Source organism: Carcharodon carcharias, chromosome 20 (genome assembly GCF_017639515.1).
Source record: "Carcharodon carcharias isolate sCarCar2 chromosome 20, sCarCar2.pri, whole genome shotgun sequence".
Taxonomy (NCBI): domain Eukaryota; kingdom Metazoa; phylum Chordata; class Chondrichthyes; order Lamniformes; family Lamnidae; genus Carcharodon; species Carcharodon carcharias.
This window is the reverse complement of record NC_054486.1, coordinates 109,622,327-109,644,009: the sequence shown is the minus strand read 5'-3', so window position 1 is coordinate 109,644,009 and position 21,683 is coordinate 109,622,327. Positions and strand designations below refer to the sequence as shown.

General features: G+C 42.2%; 1 protein-coding gene across 3 annotated transcripts in view; it reads left to right on the top strand.

Moving 5' to 3' along the window:
• Nucleotides 1-21,683, top strand: part of LOC121292804 (protein jagged-2-like) — a 179,239-nt gene that overhangs the window by 83,602 nt on the left and 73,954 nt on the right. For all 3 annotated transcript variants that reach the window (XM_041215221.1, XM_041215220.1, XM_041215219.1), the window contains exon 4: nt 19,170-19,424. In XM_041215221.1, the coding sequence (XP_041071155.1) occupies nt 19,170-19,424 (255 nt within the window). The remainder of the gene's footprint in view (nt 1-19,169; nt 19,425-21,683) is intronic.

Genomic DNA, 21,683 nt, shown 5'->3' with positions numbered 1-21,683 from the left:
CTAATTTATTAGATTTCTTTGAGGAAGGAAAGTGGATAAAAGGGAACCTGTAGATGTGTACTTGGGTTTTCAAATGGCAGTTGTCAAAGTGCCAGATCAAAGGTTACTAGGCAAAATAAGAGTTTATGGTTTAGGATTAACCTATTAGCATGGATAGAGGATTGGTTAACTAACAGGAAGTGGAGAGTAGGGATAAATGGGTCATTTTCAGGTTGGCAAGTTGTAACCAGTGGAGCGCCACAGGGATCAGTGCTGGGGCCTCATCCAAGTGTCAATGACTTGGATGAAAGGACCAATGTACAGTAGCTAAATTTGCTGATGAGACAAGAATAGATAGGAGTAAATTGTGAAGAGGAATAAGGAGTCTGCAAAATGATATAGATAGGTTAAGTGAGTGGGCAAAAATTTGGTGGATGGACTATCTTGTGGGAAAATATGGACTTATTCACTTTGACAGGAAGAATAGAAAAACAACATTATTTGAATTGAGAGAGATTGAAGAACTTTGGTACAGAGGGATCTGGGTGTTCTGCTACATGCGTTGCAAAAAGTTAGTCTTCAGGTACAGCAAGTAATTCAGAGGCAATGGGATGTTTGTGTTTATTGTAAGGGGAATGAAATATAAAAATAGAGATGTTTTTGTACAGCTGTACAGGGTGTTGGAGAGACTACACCTAGAGTACTGTGTACAGTTTTGGTCTCTGTATTTAAGAAAGGATATAATTGCACTATAGAAGAGATGCAAAGAAGGGTCACTTGACTATTCCTGGGATGAAGGGGTTGTCTTATAAGGAAAGGTTGGGCCTGTATCTATTGTAGTTTACAAGAATGAGGGGTGATCTTATTGAAAGAGATGAGATCCTGAGGGAACTTGACAGGGTGGATGCTGAAAGGATGTCTTCCCTTATGGGAGAGACTAGAACTAGCGGGGACAGTTTAAAAATAAAGGATGCCTCATTTAAGATGGAGATGAGACATTTTTTGAGGGTTGTTTGTCTGTGGAATTCTTTCTCCAAGAGCAGTGGAGGCAGTCGTTGAACATTTTTCAGGCTAAGTTAGATTCTAAGGGAGTCAAAGGGAATAGGGAGTAGGGAGGAAAGTAGTGAACACAATAGGATCAGCCATGATTTTATCAAGTGGTGCAGCAGGTTCAAGGGGCACAAAATGGCCTATTCCTCCTAATTTGTGTGTTCATATGACTGCAGCTGGCACCTTTGACAGTGCAGCACTCCCTCAGTACTGCATTGGGAGTGAATTGGCTCTGGAAAGTGGCTTGAGCTTATCTTACATAATGTACCGTAAAGTCAGGATGTAGGGAATGATGTAAATACTTAGTGCTTGTAATTTTCACCAGTTTGCAAATATAAAAGATGGAGTAACTTTTGAATAAATCTGTCTTTGTAACAGTTCCAAGTGTAATTGTGACTTTCTTCCCCCCTCTTCAGTTTAGATTTTAGCACTTAGAAGAACATAACGTGTTCTCTCTGAATGGAAAGACAAATCACACCCTTTTATTGCAGTTTGTCATGTGTCTAGTTTTGACTGATTGTGGAATGCAGAGCTGAGCTCCTGGTGTGGTGCTGGGCTGCTGTGCACATCAGAAGGGTTCCTATGCACTTTTGGCTCTTCAGTGGAATTTTAATGCTGCAAGCAAAGACAGGTGGGGTTCCTTGCTCACCCCACATGTACTGATGCTGGGCGCAGGCTGAAAGGGGCTTGTGATGTCTTGTATGGCAGCTTCATTGCTCTTTCAAGTGATTATAGTGACAAAATTGTTTTTGTGTATCAGCAACTTGAATTTATATGGTGAGCAAGGAACAAGAATTCATTAAGATTTCTGCTCCTGATTACTACCCAATGTAGTTATCTGGTGAGGTCACCTTGTGATGCCCATCATAGTTTAAAACCCTTTGATGCAAGTGTCAATCTTTGCCTCGTAGGTAACACTCTTGTGCCTGAGTCATAAGGTTGAGGTTCAATCCCCACTCCAGAGACTTGAACCCATGATCCAGATTGAGTGAGGCAGTTCTGCTGCCAAGTCCTGTTCACCCATCTCCCCTATGCTCACTGACCTACAATGGCTTCCTGTTGAGCAATGCCTTGATTTTAAAATTCACACCCTTTTTTTTCAAATCCCTCCATGATCTTCTCCTTTTCTATCTCTGTAATCTCCTCGAGCCCCACAAACCCCAAAAATTGTTGTGCTTGCCTAATTCTGGCCTCTTGTGTATCCTCTAATTGCTTCACTATTGGCAGCCTTGCCTTCAGCTGCCAAAGCCCTAAGCTCTGGAATTTCTGCCTTAAAGTGTGCTCTTCTCCTTGAAGTCACTCCTTAAACCTACCTCTTGGTTACCAGCCTAATATCTCTGTGGCTTGATATTGATTTTTGTTTTATAACACTCCTGTGAAGCACTTTGGCATGTTGTATTTATATAGCACCTTCAACGTAATAAAAGTTGTTGTGGTCAGTCATGTTTTTTTGGATGAGATGTCAGACTGGCCCTGCTGGCTGTCAGTGGTCATAAAAGGCCCCACTAACCTTTCTAAGTGGAGCAGGGAACAACTTCCTGCTGTATTGGCTAATATTTGTCCTTCAGTCATTAAAACAATATCTAGTCATTATCTCATTGATGTTTGTGGGACTTTGCTGTCTATACAGAACTGGCTGCTACATTTCCTACATTACAATAGTGACCACAGTTCAGAAGCACCTCAATGGTTGTCCAGTGCTTGGGATGTCCTGAGATTATGAAAGATGCCATAGAAATGTAAACTTGTTCTCCAAGGTTTGTACATTGCAGAATGGATGCTTGGGAAGGCCTATTAAGTGTGGTGGTGAGCTCGTGGAGAGAGCAAATTTATTTAGAATTAAAAGGATACTTTTAAAATTGTCATTTATTTTAGATTGAGCAGTTGCATTGCAGGGATGAGGTTCAGCCACATTCTCAAACTGGTGGAGAGTGGTTGGTTGGCTTCTGTCATGCTGTCACTGTTCGGAAGATGCAAATGACTTTTTCACCAAATAAAAAGCACTGGCTTTCATTCATTTTCATAATGAGTCATTGTCTGTTCGCAGTAATCCCCTACAGAGAAAGGGAAGCCAGGTGCAAAAAGGATTCGGATAACCTCCGCAGTGAAGTGTGACATGAGCATTGTCCAATAATTGCATAACATGCAAAGGCTGGCTTTGGGACCCATTAACTTCTTAAAACATTTATGCAGCAATGTTTTTTTGCCCTTTGTTTTGTGGGGGTTTTTGTGAGACTGCTGAAAACTGATAGTTTACCCCCCCTCCCCTCCCCCACTGCCTGTGTCCTAACCAAGCCAGGGACTCTAGAATTTCTATTAATTAATTTGGACAAGTGAATGCAAGATATTAGCTATTGTCCAATTTGCGTCTTTGTTTAACATTGCTCAATTTGTTAAACTTGCTCCATCTTTCATGATGTGGGATTGATTGTTTGAACATTTAATGTAGTGAAACATTCCAAGCAGCTTTATAAGCAAAGGAAACTAAGATGTACAAACGTAAGGCATCACCACTTCCCAAACTTTTCCAAGTGACCCCATTTTAACACTTAAAAATTAACACGACACCAGATGCCAGCAGATGCAAAACAGTAATAAAGCAGCAGAGTAACATTCCGTATATAATCAAAGTTTGCGCGTTATCTATAAGCATGAAATGCATCATATAAATATGGAAATCTGCCTTTAAAGAACTTTAAAATATTCTTCCTTCCTTTCATGTTGGTTTCAGCCAAGCTCTTCATATTGACAAAAGTAAAGTATGGTGAATGCTGGAAATATAAAATAAAAACAGAGTTGACATTTCAAGTCCATGTGACTCTTCACTTGAAAAGTTAACTCTGTTTCTCCCTCCACAGATGTTGCCACACCTGTTGAGTTTTATCACCATTTTCTGTTTTTGTATAAGCTCTTCATGTTCCCTGTTAACAGAAGGCTCAGAGAAGCTCCTCTCCCCTTTCGCCCACACACATTATAATCAGCCCCTCCCTCACCACACACACATTCACCCTCTTCCCAAACCCCTCCCATTACCCCCTTAACACACACACACACACACACACACACACACACACACACACACACACACACACACACACACACACACACACACACACACACACACCCGTCTTCCCAACCCTCTTCTCTACACAATCGCACAGCAGTCCTCTTGGCAACCCCCTCCGCACGTACTCACCCACGGAGCCACCCTTCTTCCTAAGTCACACTCACTTAGTAACCCCTCTAGCTGTTACACTCACCCCCCCCCCCCACCCCACTAGCAGTCTAGGTGTCAGTACCTGTGGAAGCAGAGTTGCTATCCTGGGGTAAGGAGCCTCTACAACAAACAGTTAAGGTTGAAGCCACTACTCACCTTCAGGGCCCAACCACATGACCTTCTGGTTTTTCACACACCCTGGACACAGCCAATCTCTGCTGGTGCAAAGTTGACGCACAAACATCCAGGGTCCACTCGGCGCTCACTGATAATTGTTTTCTAAGACTAAACAGCACTTTGGGGATGCCACCCACCTCTTACTGTTTGGCAGCGCAGATCCAGTGTGTTTGAGGCTGCCCCATTGTTCCCTCTGGACTGGGTAGTCTCCTCTCCACAGTTGCCATTGCTGCCTTGGAGGAGGGACAGCTCACTACCCCAGAAATGACCTGTGATGCAACCGGGGCTCGAGACCCACATTTTGGGAACTTATGAGTTAAGGGTTTAGGAAGAGAAACTCAAGGTGGCTAATTCCACACCTGTTGGAAGATTTTCAGAGAGTTTGGAAGTTGCAAAGCATATCTTTAGAAAAGAGCGTGATTGAAGGGTTCAGTGACAGAGTCACAGCACTGCTTGAACTGGGGATGGAAGCAAATTCAGTGGTAACTTTCACAATTAACTTGATAAATATTTGGCAGGCTAGAAATTTGTAGGATTTTGGAAAAGAACAGGGGAAATGGATCTAATTTGAATAGCTTTCAAAGAGACATAATGGACCGAATGGCCATGGGTTGTATTATTCTGATTCTATCTGGTGATCCATTCTGGAGTAATGCTGAATAAATATCCCAAAATTTAAGAGTTGGAAATACTTTACTCTTTGAGGTCTCTGCTCAATGTCTGTCTTGCTTGGGCAGGTTGTACTGATTGCTTACTGCATACAATATCTTTTAAAGCCAGTGTGTTCAATTATTTTGCACAACATGCCTGCAGCAGGCAATGGAAAATGTGCCCAGTGCCTTAGCTGTTTCCTGAGACTGGTTTCAATCCTTTACGTTTTACATTACAGCAGTGACTGCAATTTGAAAGTCATTAATTGGCTATGAAATGCTTGAGATGCCTTGAGGGTTGTGAAAGGCACTATATAAATGCAAGTCCTTTTTCTTGAGAGTGTTTTATAACTTCCCAGTGACCCTTCTCTTCTGAGGGCGCCGATATCACTATGCTTGCAACTTTCTAGTAGCTCATCCGGGAACAATCTTTTCGCCCCTAATTTTGGCCACAAAGTCCTTTGGTGACATTTGAAACTCTAATTGTGTACAAATCTCTCCACAGCCTTTCTCATCTACCCTATCTCTGTAGCTGCCTCCAGCCCTACAGCTGTCTGCATTGCTGCAACTCTAGTCTCTTGTGCATCATCCACGTCCTTTGCCCCATCTTTGGCAGCTGTACTTTCAGGCGTCCAGGCCCTTAGCTCTGCAATTTCACACACTCAATCTCTGACTTTTCCCTCTCTTTAAAATCAATCTACCTCTGTGACCAAGCACTTTGTCATCATCAATCCTAATGTCTCCACCTTTGTCTTGGTGTCCATTTCTGGCTGATTACAATGCTGTGAAGGATCTTAGGACAAATGCTGTCACTCTATCAGATCATGACAGAGATGAGATTCTTGATGAGGGAAATTGTATAGATTGAGGGTCATCTAGTAGTCTTTAATAATAAAGTGCCCCCTCCGTGGAGACCAGGGTAATTGAATATTTTTAAGGTTGAATTAGATGGATTCTTGACTGACAAGGAGGCGGTCAAAAGGTATGGTGGGTAGACAGAAAAGTAGAGTTGAGGCTACAATTAGATCAGTCGTGATAAATGGTGAAAAGGGCTCGAGGGGTTGAATGGCCTACTGCTAATTTGTATGTTCGTGCAATATCATCTTGGTGTACATGCTCAGGCCTGATCATGGGGTTTGCACCTATGAGCTTCTGTCTCTGAGGATGAACGTGAGTCAAACTGAACCACCGATTTTCCAGTTTTCCAAAATTGAGAGGAAGTTTTGTAGCGAACATGGTGGTGAAGTTTCTTCATCTTACTGACTCTCTTGCTGGAATTGTAACTGTCAAATTTAAAAGTTTCTAATTTAATTTTCTCATCTTTGTGGTTAAACCCTGTCTCTCCAACCACCTCCTGCCCTACAACCCTCTTGAGACCTCTGTGCTCCTCCAATTCTGGCTCCCCAATTCCCTTCACTTCAACATTGGTCGCTGTACCTTACAGTACTTAACAGCTGCCTAGGTTGTAAGGTCTGGAATTTTGTCCCCAAACCCCTCCATCTCTCTCCTTTTAAGGGACTCCTCAAAACCTATCTCTTTTCACAGAATCATAGAATTGTTATGGTGTAGAAGGAGGCCATTTGGCCCATTGTGCTTGCACCAGCTCTCTGAGCATTTTAACTTGGTGCCAATCTCCTGTCTTTTTCCTGTAACCCTGCACATTGTTTCTATTTAAATAATCATCCAATGCTCCTCTTGAATGCCTTAATTGAACCTGCTTCCACAACACTTCCAGGCAGTGCATTTCAAATCCTAGCTACTCACTGTGTGAAATAGTTTTTTCTTACCTTGCATTTGCTGCTTTTGCAAAACACTTTAAAACTGTGCCCTCTGGTTCTTGATCCATTTAGGCGCAGGAACAGTTTCTCCCTACCTACTCTGCCCAGATGCCTCATGATTTTGAAAACTTTTATCAAGTCTCCTCTTGGCCTTCTCTCCAAGGAAAACAGTCCCAACTTCTCCAATCTTTCCTCATAACTGAAGTGTCTCATCCCTGGAACCATTCTCATAAATCTCTTCTGCACTCTCTCCAACGCACTCCATATCCTTCCTATATTGTGGCGCCCAGAACTGTGCACAAGACTCTAGCTGAGGTCTAACCAGTGTCTCATATAAGTTTATCATAACCTCCCTGCTTTTGTACTCTATGCCCCTATTAATGAAGCCTAGAATACTGTATGATTTGGAAACAGCTCTCTCTACCTGTCCTGCCACCTTTAATGACTTTTGTACATATACACCTAGGTCTCTCTGCTCCCGCACACCCTTCAGAATAGTATCCTTTCTTTTACAACACAAAAACAGAATTACCTGGAAAAAATCAGCAGGTCTGGCAGCATCGGCGGAGAAGAAAAAAGTTGACGTTTCAAGTCCTCATGACCCTTCAGCAGAACTAGGTGAATCCAAGGAGAGGGGTGAAACATAAGCTGGTTTAAGGTGGTGGGGGGTGGGGGTTGGGGGGGGTGGGGGGGGGGGGTGCGGGAGAGAAGTGAAGGGGGGTGTGGTTGTAGGGACAAGCAAGCAGTGATAGGAGCAGATCATCAAAAGATGTCACAGACGAACAAAAGCACACAGGTGTTGAAGTTGGTGATATTATCTAAACGAATGTGCTAATTAAGAATGGATGGTAGGGCACTCGAGGTATAGCACTAATGGGGGGTGGGGGGAGCATAAAAGATTTAAAAATAATGGAAATAGGTGGGAAAAGAAAAGTCTATATAAATTATTGGAAAAAACGAAGGGGAAAGAAACAGAAAGGAGGTGGGGAAGGAGGAGGGAGTTCAATACTTAAAGTTGTTGAATTCAATATTTTGTCCGGAAGGCTGTAAAGTACCTAGTCGGAAGATGAGATGCTGTTCCTCCAGTTTGCGTTGGGCTTCACTGGAACAATGCAGCAAGCCAAGGACAGACATGTGGGCAAGAGAGCAGGGTGGAGTGTTAAAATGGCAAGCGACAGGGAGGTTTGGGTCATTCTTGCGGACAGACCGCAGGTGTTCTGCAAAGCGGTCACCCAGTTTACGTTTGGTCTCTCCAATGTAGAGGAGACCACATTGGGAGCAACGAAGATAGTAGACTAAGTTGGGGGAAATGCAAGTGAAATGCTGCTTCACTTGAAAGGAGTGTTTGGGCCCTTGGATGGTGAGGAGAGAGGAAGTGAAGGGGCAGGTGTTACATCTTTTGCGTGGGCATGGGGAGATGCCATAGGTGGGTGTTGAGTTGTAGGGGGTGATGGAGGAGTGGACCAGGGTGTCCCGGAGTGAATGAACCTTTCTTTTATACTGTCTTTCCATGTTCTTTGTATATCACCTCACACTTCTCTGCATTGAACTTCATCTGCCACCTATGTGCCCACTTCACCAATGTGTCCATGTCCTTTTGAAGTTCTACACTGTCTTCCTCACAGTTTACAATTCTCCCAAGTTTTGTGTTGTCCGCAAACTTTGAAATTCTCCTCTGCACACCAAGTTCTAGTTCATTTCTACATATCAGGAAAAGCAATGGTCCCAATACTGACCCCTGGGAACTCCAGTACAAACTGCCTTCCAGCCTGAAAAATATCCATTAACCACTACACTTACCTTCCTATCGCTCAGCCAATTTTGTATCCATTTTGCTACAGTCCCTTTTATTCCATGACTTATAACTTTCCTCAAGTCTGTTGTGTGGCACTGTATCAAACACCTTTTGAATTCCATTTACACCACATCAACAGTCTTGCCCTCATCAACCATCTGTTACTTCTTCAAAAAACTCAAGTTAGTTGGACACAATTTCCCTTTAACAAATCCATGTTAACTCTTCTGAATCAATCCACATTTTTCCATGTGACTATTAATTCTATCCCAAATAATTGTTTCTAGAAGTTTCCCCACCATAAAAGTTAAACTGACTAGTCTGTAATTGCAGGGCAGACCTTTACAACCTTTTTTGAACAAGGCCATAATGTTTGCAATTCTCCAACCCTCCAGCACCTCCCCCGAATCCAAGGAACATCAACAGATTATTGCCAGTGCCTCTGCAATTCCCACCCTCACTTCCTTCAATATTCTTGGATTCATCTCATCTGGTCCCGGTGCCTTATCTACTTTAAGTACTGACAGCTTATCCAATACCTCCACCTTATCAATTTTAAACCCTTCAAATGAGTGAGTTTCCTCCTTTGTCACCATGGTTTGGGAAGCATCTGCCTTGTAGGTAAAGACGGATGAAAAGTATTCATTTAACACCTCATCCATGTGTAAATCCCTTTTTGGTCCCTAATCAGCCCTACTCTCCTTTTACCACCTTTTTACTATTGATGTGTTTATAGAATACTTTGGGATTTCCTTTTATGTTAGCCGACAGTCTTTTTTCATGGTCTCTCTTTGCCTCTCATATTTGCTTTTCCTCACCCTTTCTGAACCTTCTGTATTCAGCTTAGTTCTCAGTTGTATTTACTACCTGACACCTGTCATAAGCACACTTTTTCTTCTTTAACTTAATTTCTATCTCCTTTGTCATCCAGGGACATCTGGATTTGTTTGTCCTAAACCTTCCCTTTTGAGGGAGCATACCTTGACTGTGCCCAAGCAGTCTCCTTTTTGAAGGTAGCCCGTTGTTCAACTACTGTTTTTTTTCTGCCAATCTTTGGTTCCAGTCTATCCGGCCCAGCTCCATTGTTGCCCCATTGAAGTCTGGTCCCTGCCAAGTTGATTATGCTTACTTCGGATTGACCAATATCATTTTCCAACATCATCCTAAACCTTATGATACAATGATCGCTGCCCCCTAAATGTTCCCCCACTGCGTACTTGGCCACTTCATTCCCAAGAACCAGGTCTAGCAGTGCCTGCTTTCTTGTTGGACTGGACACATACTGCTGTGGGAAATTCTCCTGAGCACAATCTGGAGATGCTTGTCCCTCACTGCCCCTTACAATTCCATTATCCCAGTCTATATACAGGCAATTAAAGTCCCCTGTTATAACTACTCTGTGATGTTTACACCTCTCTGTAATTTCCTTGCAGATTTGTTCCTCTATATCCTCCCCACTAGCTGGTGGCCTATATGTTACACTAAGCAATCTAATTGCACCCTTCTTATTCCTTAGTTCTAGCCAAATCGATTTTGTCCTTGAATCCTCTGACACATCCTCTTTCTCCAGTACTGCAATACTCTCCTTAACCAAAAATTCCATCCCTCCTTTGTTCCCTTTCCTTTGTAACCAAGAATATTTAACACCCAGATCTGTCTGTCCTTAAGCCAGGTCTCCATTATTGCCATGACATCATAATCCCACAAGGCAAGCTGTGCCTGTAACTCCCCAATTTTATTAACTATACTCGGTGCATTCATGTACATAATGTCAGCTGACCTAATTGTCAATTCTTGACGACTTTTATGAAGTGCCTTGGGATGTTTTACTATGTTAAGACACCAGATCAATGCAAGTTGTGATAATTAGTTGACAACTAATCTTTGAAGCATCTCCTGAATCATGTAGCTCAGTTGGTCAGTGCTTCGCTGGCGTGCAGTGCTATTGGCTTTGCGCGTGCTGCTTGTTCTCCCAGATACGTGCTTCAGCTTGAAGTTGTGTGTTCATGTGCACGCCAAGACAATGACAGGATTGGAGTATTCTGCGGTGCCTTGAAGGTGAAACTGCTTGCTGATACTTGAAGAATGTTTACCTGGAGGTGTGCATGTGGATGCAGCATGCTAGGGAGCACGCTAAGTTAGAGGAGTGTTTTAAACACAATCCCTGAATGTTGATGGTCTTTGGTTGAAGGCCGTGGTTTTGGCAACCTGCTGTTAATCGGGAAGAAAAACGAGTATTTTTTTCCTTTTTCAAAATTAATTTTGGATCCATGCCAGTAACAGTGGTTCAAAGAATTGTACCCTCACTTCTGAGTCAGGAGGTTGAATTTATTCTCCATTCCAGACATCTGAGCAATTATTCTAGAGAGGGAGTGCTGCGCTATCTGATTTAGCTGTCTTGGTTTGGACATTTAAACCGAGGCCCTGTTTGCCCCCTCAGGTGGCTGTAAAGATCCCATAGTGCTATTTAGAAGAATAGGGAAGTTCTCCCCAGTGTCCTGGTCAATATTTATCCCTCAACCAACAACGCTAAAACAGATTAGATTATCTGATCATTGTCACGTTGACGCTTGCACAATTGCCTGCCACATTTCCTATTTTACAACCGCGGACTGCACCTCAAGTACATAACTGGCTGTAGAGAGCTTAGGAAGTTCTGAGATTGTGTAAGGCGCGATAGAAAACAAGTCTTTCTTTGTTGCACTGTGCACTGCTCTGTACTTCAGTGAGTTAGTTGTGTGTCAGGACACCTGTGGTCGATTCCTGAATTCTGGTTGGGGGATTGCCTTTTCATGTAACTCTTAAGTGTAGCAGTTAGTCCTCCAGAGTAAGAAGATCTGAATTTTGATGCCTAGCTTGTGCATAGTTATCTGATTATGCTGCCAGGGACTGGGAGTGCTGCAATTAGCTTCAATGTCTCCAGGCTTGGGAGGGGCAATAATCAGCCATTGATCCTGTCTCTGGTGACTATCCAGGAACAGGTACTTGAAAGTGTGCGTCCTTGCGCAAGTCAACAGCAGGATCAGTGTATTCTGTGGTTCCCTTAAGGCAAAGCAGCTCACTCACACTTAAGAATGTTTACCTGGAGGTGTACACGTGATCCAGCATATAGCAGGAGAAGGAGCCGTCAGAATTGGTTAGAGGAGTGTGTTAAGCACACTTCCCAATTGCTGATAGTCTTTGGTGTTTGAAGATCACGGTTTTGGTTACCTGCTGTTAATTGTGAAGAGAAACAGCCATTTATTTTCTTTTTTCAAAAGGAGATTTGGGCCCCTGCCAGTAACAAAGGGAATAGGAGGGAGTTCAAAGCCCAAGGAAGTGACAGTACGTGTACCGTCCAAATAAAATTCAGCTAGGGTGGAGTTGACAAATCTGTTAATCACACTTGTCAGGGCAGGACCTTAATAGTTCTCTTGTGACTTAGCAAAACTGTTTTTCTTATTGAATAAATAGGGTGCTGAGTGGGATTAAACTCTGCATTTTCATTGAGGAATATATCTGTGAGTGGGTCAATTCAGTAGTATGCCATGGGAGCCCTGAACTAATAGGGGTGAGTGATAACCCCATTTACACCGTGGAACTGCTCGAGAACCTCCTGTGATATGAATGAGACATTGAGTATCATCTTGAGGTGAATTTCATTGGTTCTTTCATTACAGAACAAAGCTATTCGGCCCATCTGCCTGTGCCAACTCCCAGAAAGAGTTATTAAAGTAGTCCCAACTCCCCGATCTCCTCTCTTTGCCCCCTAGCACCCCCCCCCCCCCCCCCACCCCACCTATCCTCATAGTCCTGCAGTTTTTCTCTTGTCCAGTATCTGTTCAGTGCTCCTTTGCACTACTCTTTCAGGCAGCACCTACCAAATTGTAATAACTTGCTTTGATTCATGAATTTGAAGGTGTGACCCGCTGAATAGAAAGGTAAAATGTTTGTTTAAAACCATCTTGCGATCTCCTATAAAGGAAAGACTTACATTTCTGTAATGCCCTTCATATCCTCTGGCAGTCACACTTAATGAGGTATTCCTGAAGCGTAGGCATTATTGTGATGTAAAGAACAGAATTGTAACATTTTACATTGGCTGCTCCTGGTTTCAGTACTCCACTGGTCCCTCATCCCCTGGCTCATATCTTGAGCATATCAAAGCATTGTTGTTCTGCAAGGGCTCACATGACCCTAGATGAGTGTGTAAATGGTTGGAATAATTTGCAATTGATCTTGGGTGTTGCACTGACTATAGTGTTTAGAACTAGGCACAACAGATGTTTTCCAGATGCTTTGGGTGGAAAGATTGTGCTATTTGCAGTACAGCAAGAGGTCTGGCTGCCACTTGCTTGTTTGAAAGTGGAGGGCTTTTTGTTCTAATCTCTTTAAATTGAATAAAATGGGGCGATGATGTGCTTTATAAATCTTTCAGAAAATATTTTAGCCCCCATCCCCATTTGTAGCGGAAATCTTCTAATGTATCCTGATTACAACTTTGGAGAGCCCCCACTGGTGAGAGAATGTGATTACCGCGTGACAAGTTTACATGGCCAGGTTCCATTGTGAAGACAGGAATTTATAATAAATTACAGGAAGTACATCAGCATGAAGGGTTTTATCTTAAATATTTATAGTTTTAGAACGGCAATGTTTATTACTATTAAAACCACAGGATACTTTGTAAAAGGTAATTTCGGAAATTAATTCTTAAATGAATTTGGAGTGTGTTTAAAAGTAAAACATGAAAGTGTTACCTGAATATTAGATATATTGATGCAGTGAAATGAAGTAGGATGAGAGAAGGCTGATTTGGAGTACTAATGCTGGCAATAGGCCTGTTGGGCTGAATGGCAAATTCTTTTAGGTGATGCTTTATATTGGGCTCCATTGCCATGCTGTCATCTAAGTAACCAAATTACCATTTAATTCTGGACCAGCTAGTGCTATTAGAGAGGAGTGAGATAGTTATTGTCAAAAAAGTGGATTGATGGTTATAGTAATATTAATGATCTATTCACATAAAAACAGTCAAATTAAGAGCAGGAGTAGTCTCTTCAGCCCTTCACTCCTTCCTAATAGCACTAGCTGGTCCAGAATTAAATGGTAGTTTGGTTACTTAGATGGCAGCATGGCTGATCTGATAGTAACCTCTACTCCACATTTCCTGCCTATTCCCAATAACCTTTCACCCCCTTATCAAGAATCTATCTAGCTCTGCCTTAAAAATATTCAAAGACTCTGCTTCCACTGCCTTTTGAGGAAGAGTTCCAAAGACTTGCAACCCTCAGGAAAAAAAAAATCTCCTCATCTCTGTCTTAAATGAGTGACCCTTTTTTTTAAAACAGTGACCCCTACTTCTAGATTCTCCTACAAGAGGAAACATCCTCTGCTTCCACTCTGTCAAGACCCTTCAGGATCTTAAAGGTTTCAGTCAAGTCTCCTCTTACTCTTCCAAACTTCAATGGATACAGGTCTAACCTGACCAACCTTTCTCCTCAAAGACAACCCGCCCATTCCTGCTTTTAGTCTAGTAAACCTTCTTTGAACTGTTTCTAATGCATTTACATTAAAGCATTCTTAAATAAGAAGACCAAGGCTGTACAGAATACTCCAGATGTAGTCTCACCAGTGCCCTGTATAACTGAAGGATAGCCTTCTTACTTTTAGTTTCTCAATAAATGATAACATTCCTAATTACTTGCTGTATCTGCATACTAGACTTTTGTGATTCAAGCACCAAGACACCCAGATCCCTCATTCTCAGAGCTCTGAAATCTCACTATTAAGATAATGTTTCTTGTTAATCTTCCTGTCAAAATGGATAATTTCACATTTGCCCACATTATACACCATTTGTCAGATTTTTGCCCATTCACTTAACCAATCTATGTCACTTGTAGCCTCCTTATATCCTCTTCCTAATTTACTTTCTCACCTATCTTTGTGTTATCAGTAAATTTAGCAACAATATCTTCAGTCCCTTCATCCAAGTTATTTATATAAATTGTAAAAAGTTGAGGCCCCAGCACTGATCCCTGTGGCACACCACTCATTATGTCCCACCAACTAGAAAAAGGCCTGTTTATGGCTACTGTTTCCTGTTAGCTAGCCAATCTTCTATCCATGCCAATATGTTACCCCCTGCACCATGAGCTTTTATTTGCTGTAATAACCTTTGATGTGGCACCTTATCAAATGCCTTCTGGCCTACATCCACTGGTCCACTGGTTCCTCTTTGTCCACAGCATACGTGACTCCTTCAAAGAACTCCAATAAGTTGGTTAAACATGATTTCCCTTTCGCAATACCATGTTGACTCTGCCTGATTATCTTGAATTTTTCTAAGTCTTATTTGATTCCTTTATTTATCTTACAGCATGAAGAAAGCCATTCAGCCCACCCACCAAGCCTGTGCTGGGTCTTTGAAAGCTATCCACTTAATCCTATTCCTCCCTTTCTCTCTCTCTCTCTCTCTCTCTCTCTCTCTCTCTCCCCCCACCCTGCCAGAATCCTGCAAATTTCTTCTTTTCAAGTATTTAAAATTCCATTTAAAAGTTACTGTTAAACCTGTTACTACATTTATGTTCTTCATCTGTCCCATTTGGTTCTTTACGAATTATCTTTTATTTAGGAAGTGTTTAAAGATCCTTTGGGTGAGGGCAAGCAGGGCCAAGATTGAGCCCATTGCATGAGAAATCACCTTGTTCTAAGCTTTACTATATTGTGTATGACCCTAAAACAATAAATTTTACAGGCCATTCAATTGTTGACATCAGTGCTGAGTCCAATTCAGTCGACATTCAGTATCCACATGTGCTGACCTTCCGCTGCATAGCAGTTGGGCACAGAAACAATTTTGGCTTCAACTCTTTCTCCGTTCCCCATAGGAGCACAAAGATGGATTCTAGTAAATTCACTACCCTGCTTGATGTTGGCTAACTTTTCAACAGGCCAAATATTGAAACTGGGCTTGGTGGCCTATGTGAAAGAAAGGAAACTTCAATTTCTATGTCGCCTTTCATAACCTCAATGTCCCAAAGCGCTTCACAACCAATCAAGTCAGTTTGTAATTTAGGAAATGTGGCAGCCAAAAGATGCACAGCAAGATCCTTCAAACAGTATCAATTCACCTGAGTGGCTAGAATGTTGTCACGACTCACTGGGGATAGTGTGCTGTAACATCAAGCCTGTTCCTCGAGCTGCGACAAATGTGAAAAGTTTGACCAAACCACCAGGTTGCCCCAATTCTACCTTACTGTTTAATTTAGGTTAACAGAATATGAGACCAGGTTTGTAAACTTAATAAGTAAATAACTGTTTATTGAATAAATTGTCTTTAACCAGTGACAAAAGAAAGCAATATGAACTGCTAATTTCTAACGCTGTAACTTAAACTCTACCCCCTTCTTAAATCCCTATAAACACACAGATAAGATACACAAAAAAACATGGATTTTAAGGGTGAGATAAAACAGTTCAATAGCACCAATTCCAGAGTACAGGATTCGATGGGTTGATTTAGATTCATGTTTTCCAAGTTCCTTTTGGTTCTTGTTGATGACATGAAATAGTCTTCTAGCACTTTCAGTGTTTAGTTTTGAGCACTTACCTTTCAATGTTTCTCAGTGATTTTCCCCTTTGCCTCTTGATATGGGTTTTCAGAGAGAGAGCAGGTTATAGAGGTATGAGAAGGAAAAGCCAGCTAGCTGTTGTGGAATTACTGAAATCTTCCACACATGAGAAAGAGGTTTTAGGTCTTGTTCCTTTCAGGCTAGGAGCTATTGAGCTACACTGCTGTCACACAAAACCTGGTCAGGAGCCAATTAAAATGCTGTTGTCAGGCAGCTCCCTTGGTCTTGGACTCCTTTTTGGCACCATCCTGTCTTTCATGGCACATTCTGTTCCATGACTGCGACATTGCACATATCTCTCATCTGTTTCAGTGAACATGTCTTTCAACCGCAGCCATTGTAATTTTACTACAGCCCAACAGAAAATAAAAAGATATGTTCTTTACAACAGTCTGACAGAAATAAAAAGGTATGTTCCTTACAATGTGAAACTTGCTACCCTTGGAATGGTTAAGATGAATCGCATTATTGCATTAAGGAGAAGCTAGATAAACAAATGGAAGAATAAGCTGATTGGGTAGGAGGGGTCTTGTGTGGAGAATGACCACTGCACAGACCAGTTATGTTGATGGCCTGTTTCCGTCTGGTAAATTATCTGAATGGCCAGATAATCTGTTTGTGTTCAGGGCACAGGAAGAACACTATGTGGGATCTTTTACAGCCACATGAAAGGCAGAGGGAAATTCGATTTAGCATCTCATCCAAAAGCTGGGACCTCTGACAGTGCAGCACTCCATAGGTACTGCATTGCGAGTGTCAGCCTAGATTATTTGCTCACATCTTGGATGAGGCTTGAACCCATAACCTTCTGACCTAAGCGTGAGTGCTACCTACTCGGCTATGATTGAATGTTGGACATGACATCATTGACCCAGCACTACATGGTAAAGCCCTTTGTCAACATTTTAATGTAAGCAGCCTCACCAGCGTGGGAAGTCGGAGACTAAGGGAAGGAATGCGGAAACTCATTGTGTATTTCAAAGTCTGCCCTGTTATGGCACACAACAGCTGAAGTGTGTGGCTCTCTTAAATCTGTCTCTGTGGCTCTCTTGTGCTAGGTGGGTGTGGTGAGTCCAACTGTCTTGAGAAAATAGCAAGACCTGATATTTGCTTTGTTTCGGAATTCCTTAACATTTCCGTTCTGGCTGGAAAAAAAAACCTTTCAGCAGAACTTCCTGGAAAGTGTGTAGGGAAATTCGGAAACTCAGAAACAATGTGTGGTTATTGAACTGTGCAGCCCCCAGCTACTCCCTCTCTGAATCTTTGAAAAGTTGATTCTCTCCATTCTAGATGTTGAAGACTCAGGTGATGAGAAGAAAAGGTGTTTGATTTTTTTCCCCTGGTTTTTATTTTTAAAAACTATCTTAATTCCTCCTCCCCCGACTTGCAATGCCTGGCATCTTCTAGTCCTTTGCTCAAGTGAATCTGGGCAGGAGTGCTGCTATTCAGTCATGATGCCCCAACCTGATCCTCTCCTCGTTCAATACATATGTGCATGCACACTCACACGAGTGGGATTCATCTGACTGTCATTAGCATTGATGATTCTAGTTCTTGAGGGGAGAAGTGTGTGGATTTCCCCTTCCCTTCTCTCCCTGAGGCTCCTTAACACAGAATGAGAATAACTAATTCAACACAAGATGGATGTTGAAGGTGGGACTTGCCTCCCTGCTCTGTAATACTCAGCTAATGATTGCCTTTGCCCGCAAACCTACGTGTGGAGCCTCTTTAGCTATTCGACTGTACAGGAAAATCTCCTAATATTTGGCTTTCTATATAGACAAGTATAGTTTGATTTATTTCCTTTATATATAAAAGGTGTGCTGCAGCCACAGATCATGCCTGATGTTGCCTAAGGAAAGAGAAGCAAAGAGAGCCTCACATTCATGTTATGCCTGATTAGGTTACGAAAGGGTTTGCATTTGTCAGACTGACCAGAAGCAGGAGCCATCAACATAGCAGAGTGACTAATAAATCCCATAAGGAATTCAGGAGAAACCTCTTTACTCAGAGTGGTGAGAACGTGGAGCTCGCTGCCGCAGGAAGTAGTTGAGGTGAATAACGTGGATGCATTTTGGAGGAAGTTTAGAGATCAAGAATGGCAAAGGAATAGAAAGATATGTTGATTATTAGATCAGAATGAGTGGAACATAAATGCAGCATGGATCTGATGGGCCGAATGGTCTGTTTCTATGCTGCAAATACTTTGGGATATCCTGTGGTGGCAGAAAATTACAAAGTGCTTTACAGCTAATTAAGTTACAGCTTATTAACCTAACCACTATTTTAATATAGGAATTTTGACAGCTGATTGTGCATAGCAAGCTCCCGCAATTGACAATGACCAGCTATGCTGTATTTAGTGATATTGGTTGAGGGTTATTTATTGGCTGGAGAACTTTCCAGCTGATCTTTAAATAGTGCTATGAGATCTTTTACTTGAGGGGGCAGATGGGCCTCAGTTTAATGTCTCACCTGAAAGACAATAGTGCAGTGCAGCACTTGCTCAGTACTGCACTAGAGCATCAGCCTAGATCATATGTCCAAGTCTCTGGAGTAGGACTTAAATACATACCTTATGATATGGGCAAGAGTGTGATCACTGAGTGAAATTTGAGCCAGGCCATTCAAGAGCAAAAATCAGGAGAAGAATAGTAGAAATTCAGTACACACTTAAAAAGGCTGTGGTGCTGGAGGTCTAGTAGAAAGTCCACAGCTGAGAATGGTTAAGTTTTGTCATGTAAAGGCATCAAGGGATATGGGGTTGAGGAAGAGTTCATTAATTACTGCCATGTCCTTTGAACATATTGGTCCCAATATGTTAAATGGGGCCAGTGATAACTTCATTGTCCACTCTAGAAAAAGCACTATGATATATACAGTCATTTCTTTCTCCTCCTTGTTTAGGTGAAGGGCAGCTCATTGAGCGAGCTGCTCACACGGGAATGATCAACCCTGGGGCCCAATGGATGACCATGCATCATAATGGACCCGTGGCTCACTTTGACTACAGGATCCGTGTGAAGTGTGAGGAAAATTATTATGGCACCGGCTGCAACAAACTCTGCCGCCCACGTGATGACGTCTTTGGCCACTTCGTTTGCGACCAGAACGGGAACAAACTCTGTATGGAGGGTTGGATGGGGGGTGACTGCATGAAAGGTAAGGAGATCCCTGCTTGTGGGTGTGGTTCAAACCAAACTGGAGCAGCAAAATGCAAGCTTGAGTCTTAACCCCATTAGTGGAATCCATCTATTTACAATGTAAGGCCTTGGAGAGGATACAAATGAGATACTAGGCTGGTACCAGGGGAGCAGGACTTAAATTACAGCAGAAACTAGAAAGCTGGGATTCTCCTGAAAGCAGAGAAACTAACGGGAGGTTTACCAGAGGTATTCAAAATGAAGGTTTTTGTCCAGAGTAAATAAGGAGAAACTCTTGAGGAGAAATTGGCAGGAGAGTCAGTCATCAGCAGGCATAGAATTGAGGTAATTGTCAAAAGAACCATAGGTGAAATGAGAATTTTTTTTTAACAACACTTGCATTTATATAGTACCTTTTAATGTAATAAAATGTTCCACAGTGCTTCACATGAAGGTTAACAAATAAAGTTTAACACTGAGTCACATAAGGAGATATTAGGGCAGGTGAGCAAACTTGGTCAGAGAGGTAGGTTTTAAGGAGCATCTTAAGGAGGAAAGAGAAGTGGAAGGTTAAGGAGGGAATTCCAGAGTTCAGGGCCTAGGCAGCTGAAGGCCAGTGGTTGAGCAATTAGTGGATGTGCAAAAGGCCAGAATCGGAAAAAGGCAGATACCTGAGGGCTGAAGGGGTTCCTGTGTGGTCTGGAATGGTTGCCTGGAAGGGTGGTGGAAGCAGGGTCAACTGTAACTTTCAGAAGGGGTAAATGCTTGAAAGAGAAACATTAGCAGGGCTATGGGGGAAAACAAGGAGAGTGAGACTAATTGGATAGCTCTTTCAAAAAGCTGTTACTGGTATGATGGACCAAATGGCCTGCCTTTGTGCTGTAAGATTTTATAACTTGCTTATGTGATGGATTGCATTAAAGTGAGGATTATATAGAAACATAGAAAAGTTACAGCACAGAAGGAGGCCATTCGGCCCATCTTGTCCATGCCAGCCCGAGGACACCCATGTGCCCTTTCTAATCCCACCCTCCTTTCAAAGCAGAATGTTGCACTACTTAAGCTTCATAATGGAGACTTATCATCAATACTGTATCAAAACTATCACCAATGTAGAGCAGAACAAACCTTTTATAATTTCAAATCTGATCTCCGGCCAGTGTTGCACTTTCAAATCACAGCTGACGTGAGGGTTACACTTGGTGTCTGCTGCTAAGGAGGTGATTTTTGGTTGTGACTCAGGCTGTTTTCCATGAAGCAAAGGATTGCTGGATGAACAAACATCAATCTGCCTCCAGTTCTTTTATCTTCTTGGTGGCCTCCTGGTATAATAATAACACATTTATGGATTTTAAGAAAGCATTTGAGGAATTATCTCAAAGCTGGTTAACAATGTTAAGGCACATGGAATAGATGGGTCAGTGTGAGATTGGATATAAGTTTGGTTTCAGACAGAAAACGGTGAGTTGTTGTAAATAGATTTTTCAGAGTAGATGGTGGTGTTCCCCAAGGGTCATCATTAGGACCATTGTTTTTTCAGTATATGTAAATGACTTGGATATTGGAGTACAGAGTGAAATATTTCAATGATTTCAAACTTGGGGGTGTGGCAGGCAGTGAGGATGATATCAGTCTACTGCAATAGGCCAGCAGAATAGGTAGATATGTTGCAGTTGGAATTTGATAAGTGTGAGGTGATGCATTTTGGCTGAATAGCAGGGCTCTAAAGCGTGTGCAGGGACTGAGGGACCTGGGGGTTCATGTGCACAGATCTTTGAAGGTGATGGGTCATATTGAGAAAGTAGAAAAAGACTGGACTTCAAAAATCAGGGCATTGAGTACAAAAGCAGGGAAGTTTTGCTGAACTTTATAAAAAAGCTGTGCTTGGACCACAACTAGAGTAATGAACCCAGTTCGGGTCACCGCACATTAGGAAGGATGTGAGGGCCCTTGAGAGGGCGTGGAGGAGATTAAAATGATTCCAGAGATGGCAGGGTGGATTTAGTTACAAGGTTAGGTTGGAGAAGCTGAAGTATTCTCCTTGGAGCAAAGGAGGTTGAAGGGAGATTTGATAGAGGCGTACAAGATTTATGACCAGCTTAGTTAAGTAGACAAAGAAAAACTGTTCCCTTTAGTTAATAGTACAGGACTAGAGGACATGGATTTAAGGTTTTGGACAAGAGATAGAGGATATATAATGAAGAAATTTTTTTTAATGCAGGAAATGGTAATCGCCTGAAACTGGCTGCCTGTAAGGATAATGGAAGCAGAGGCAATC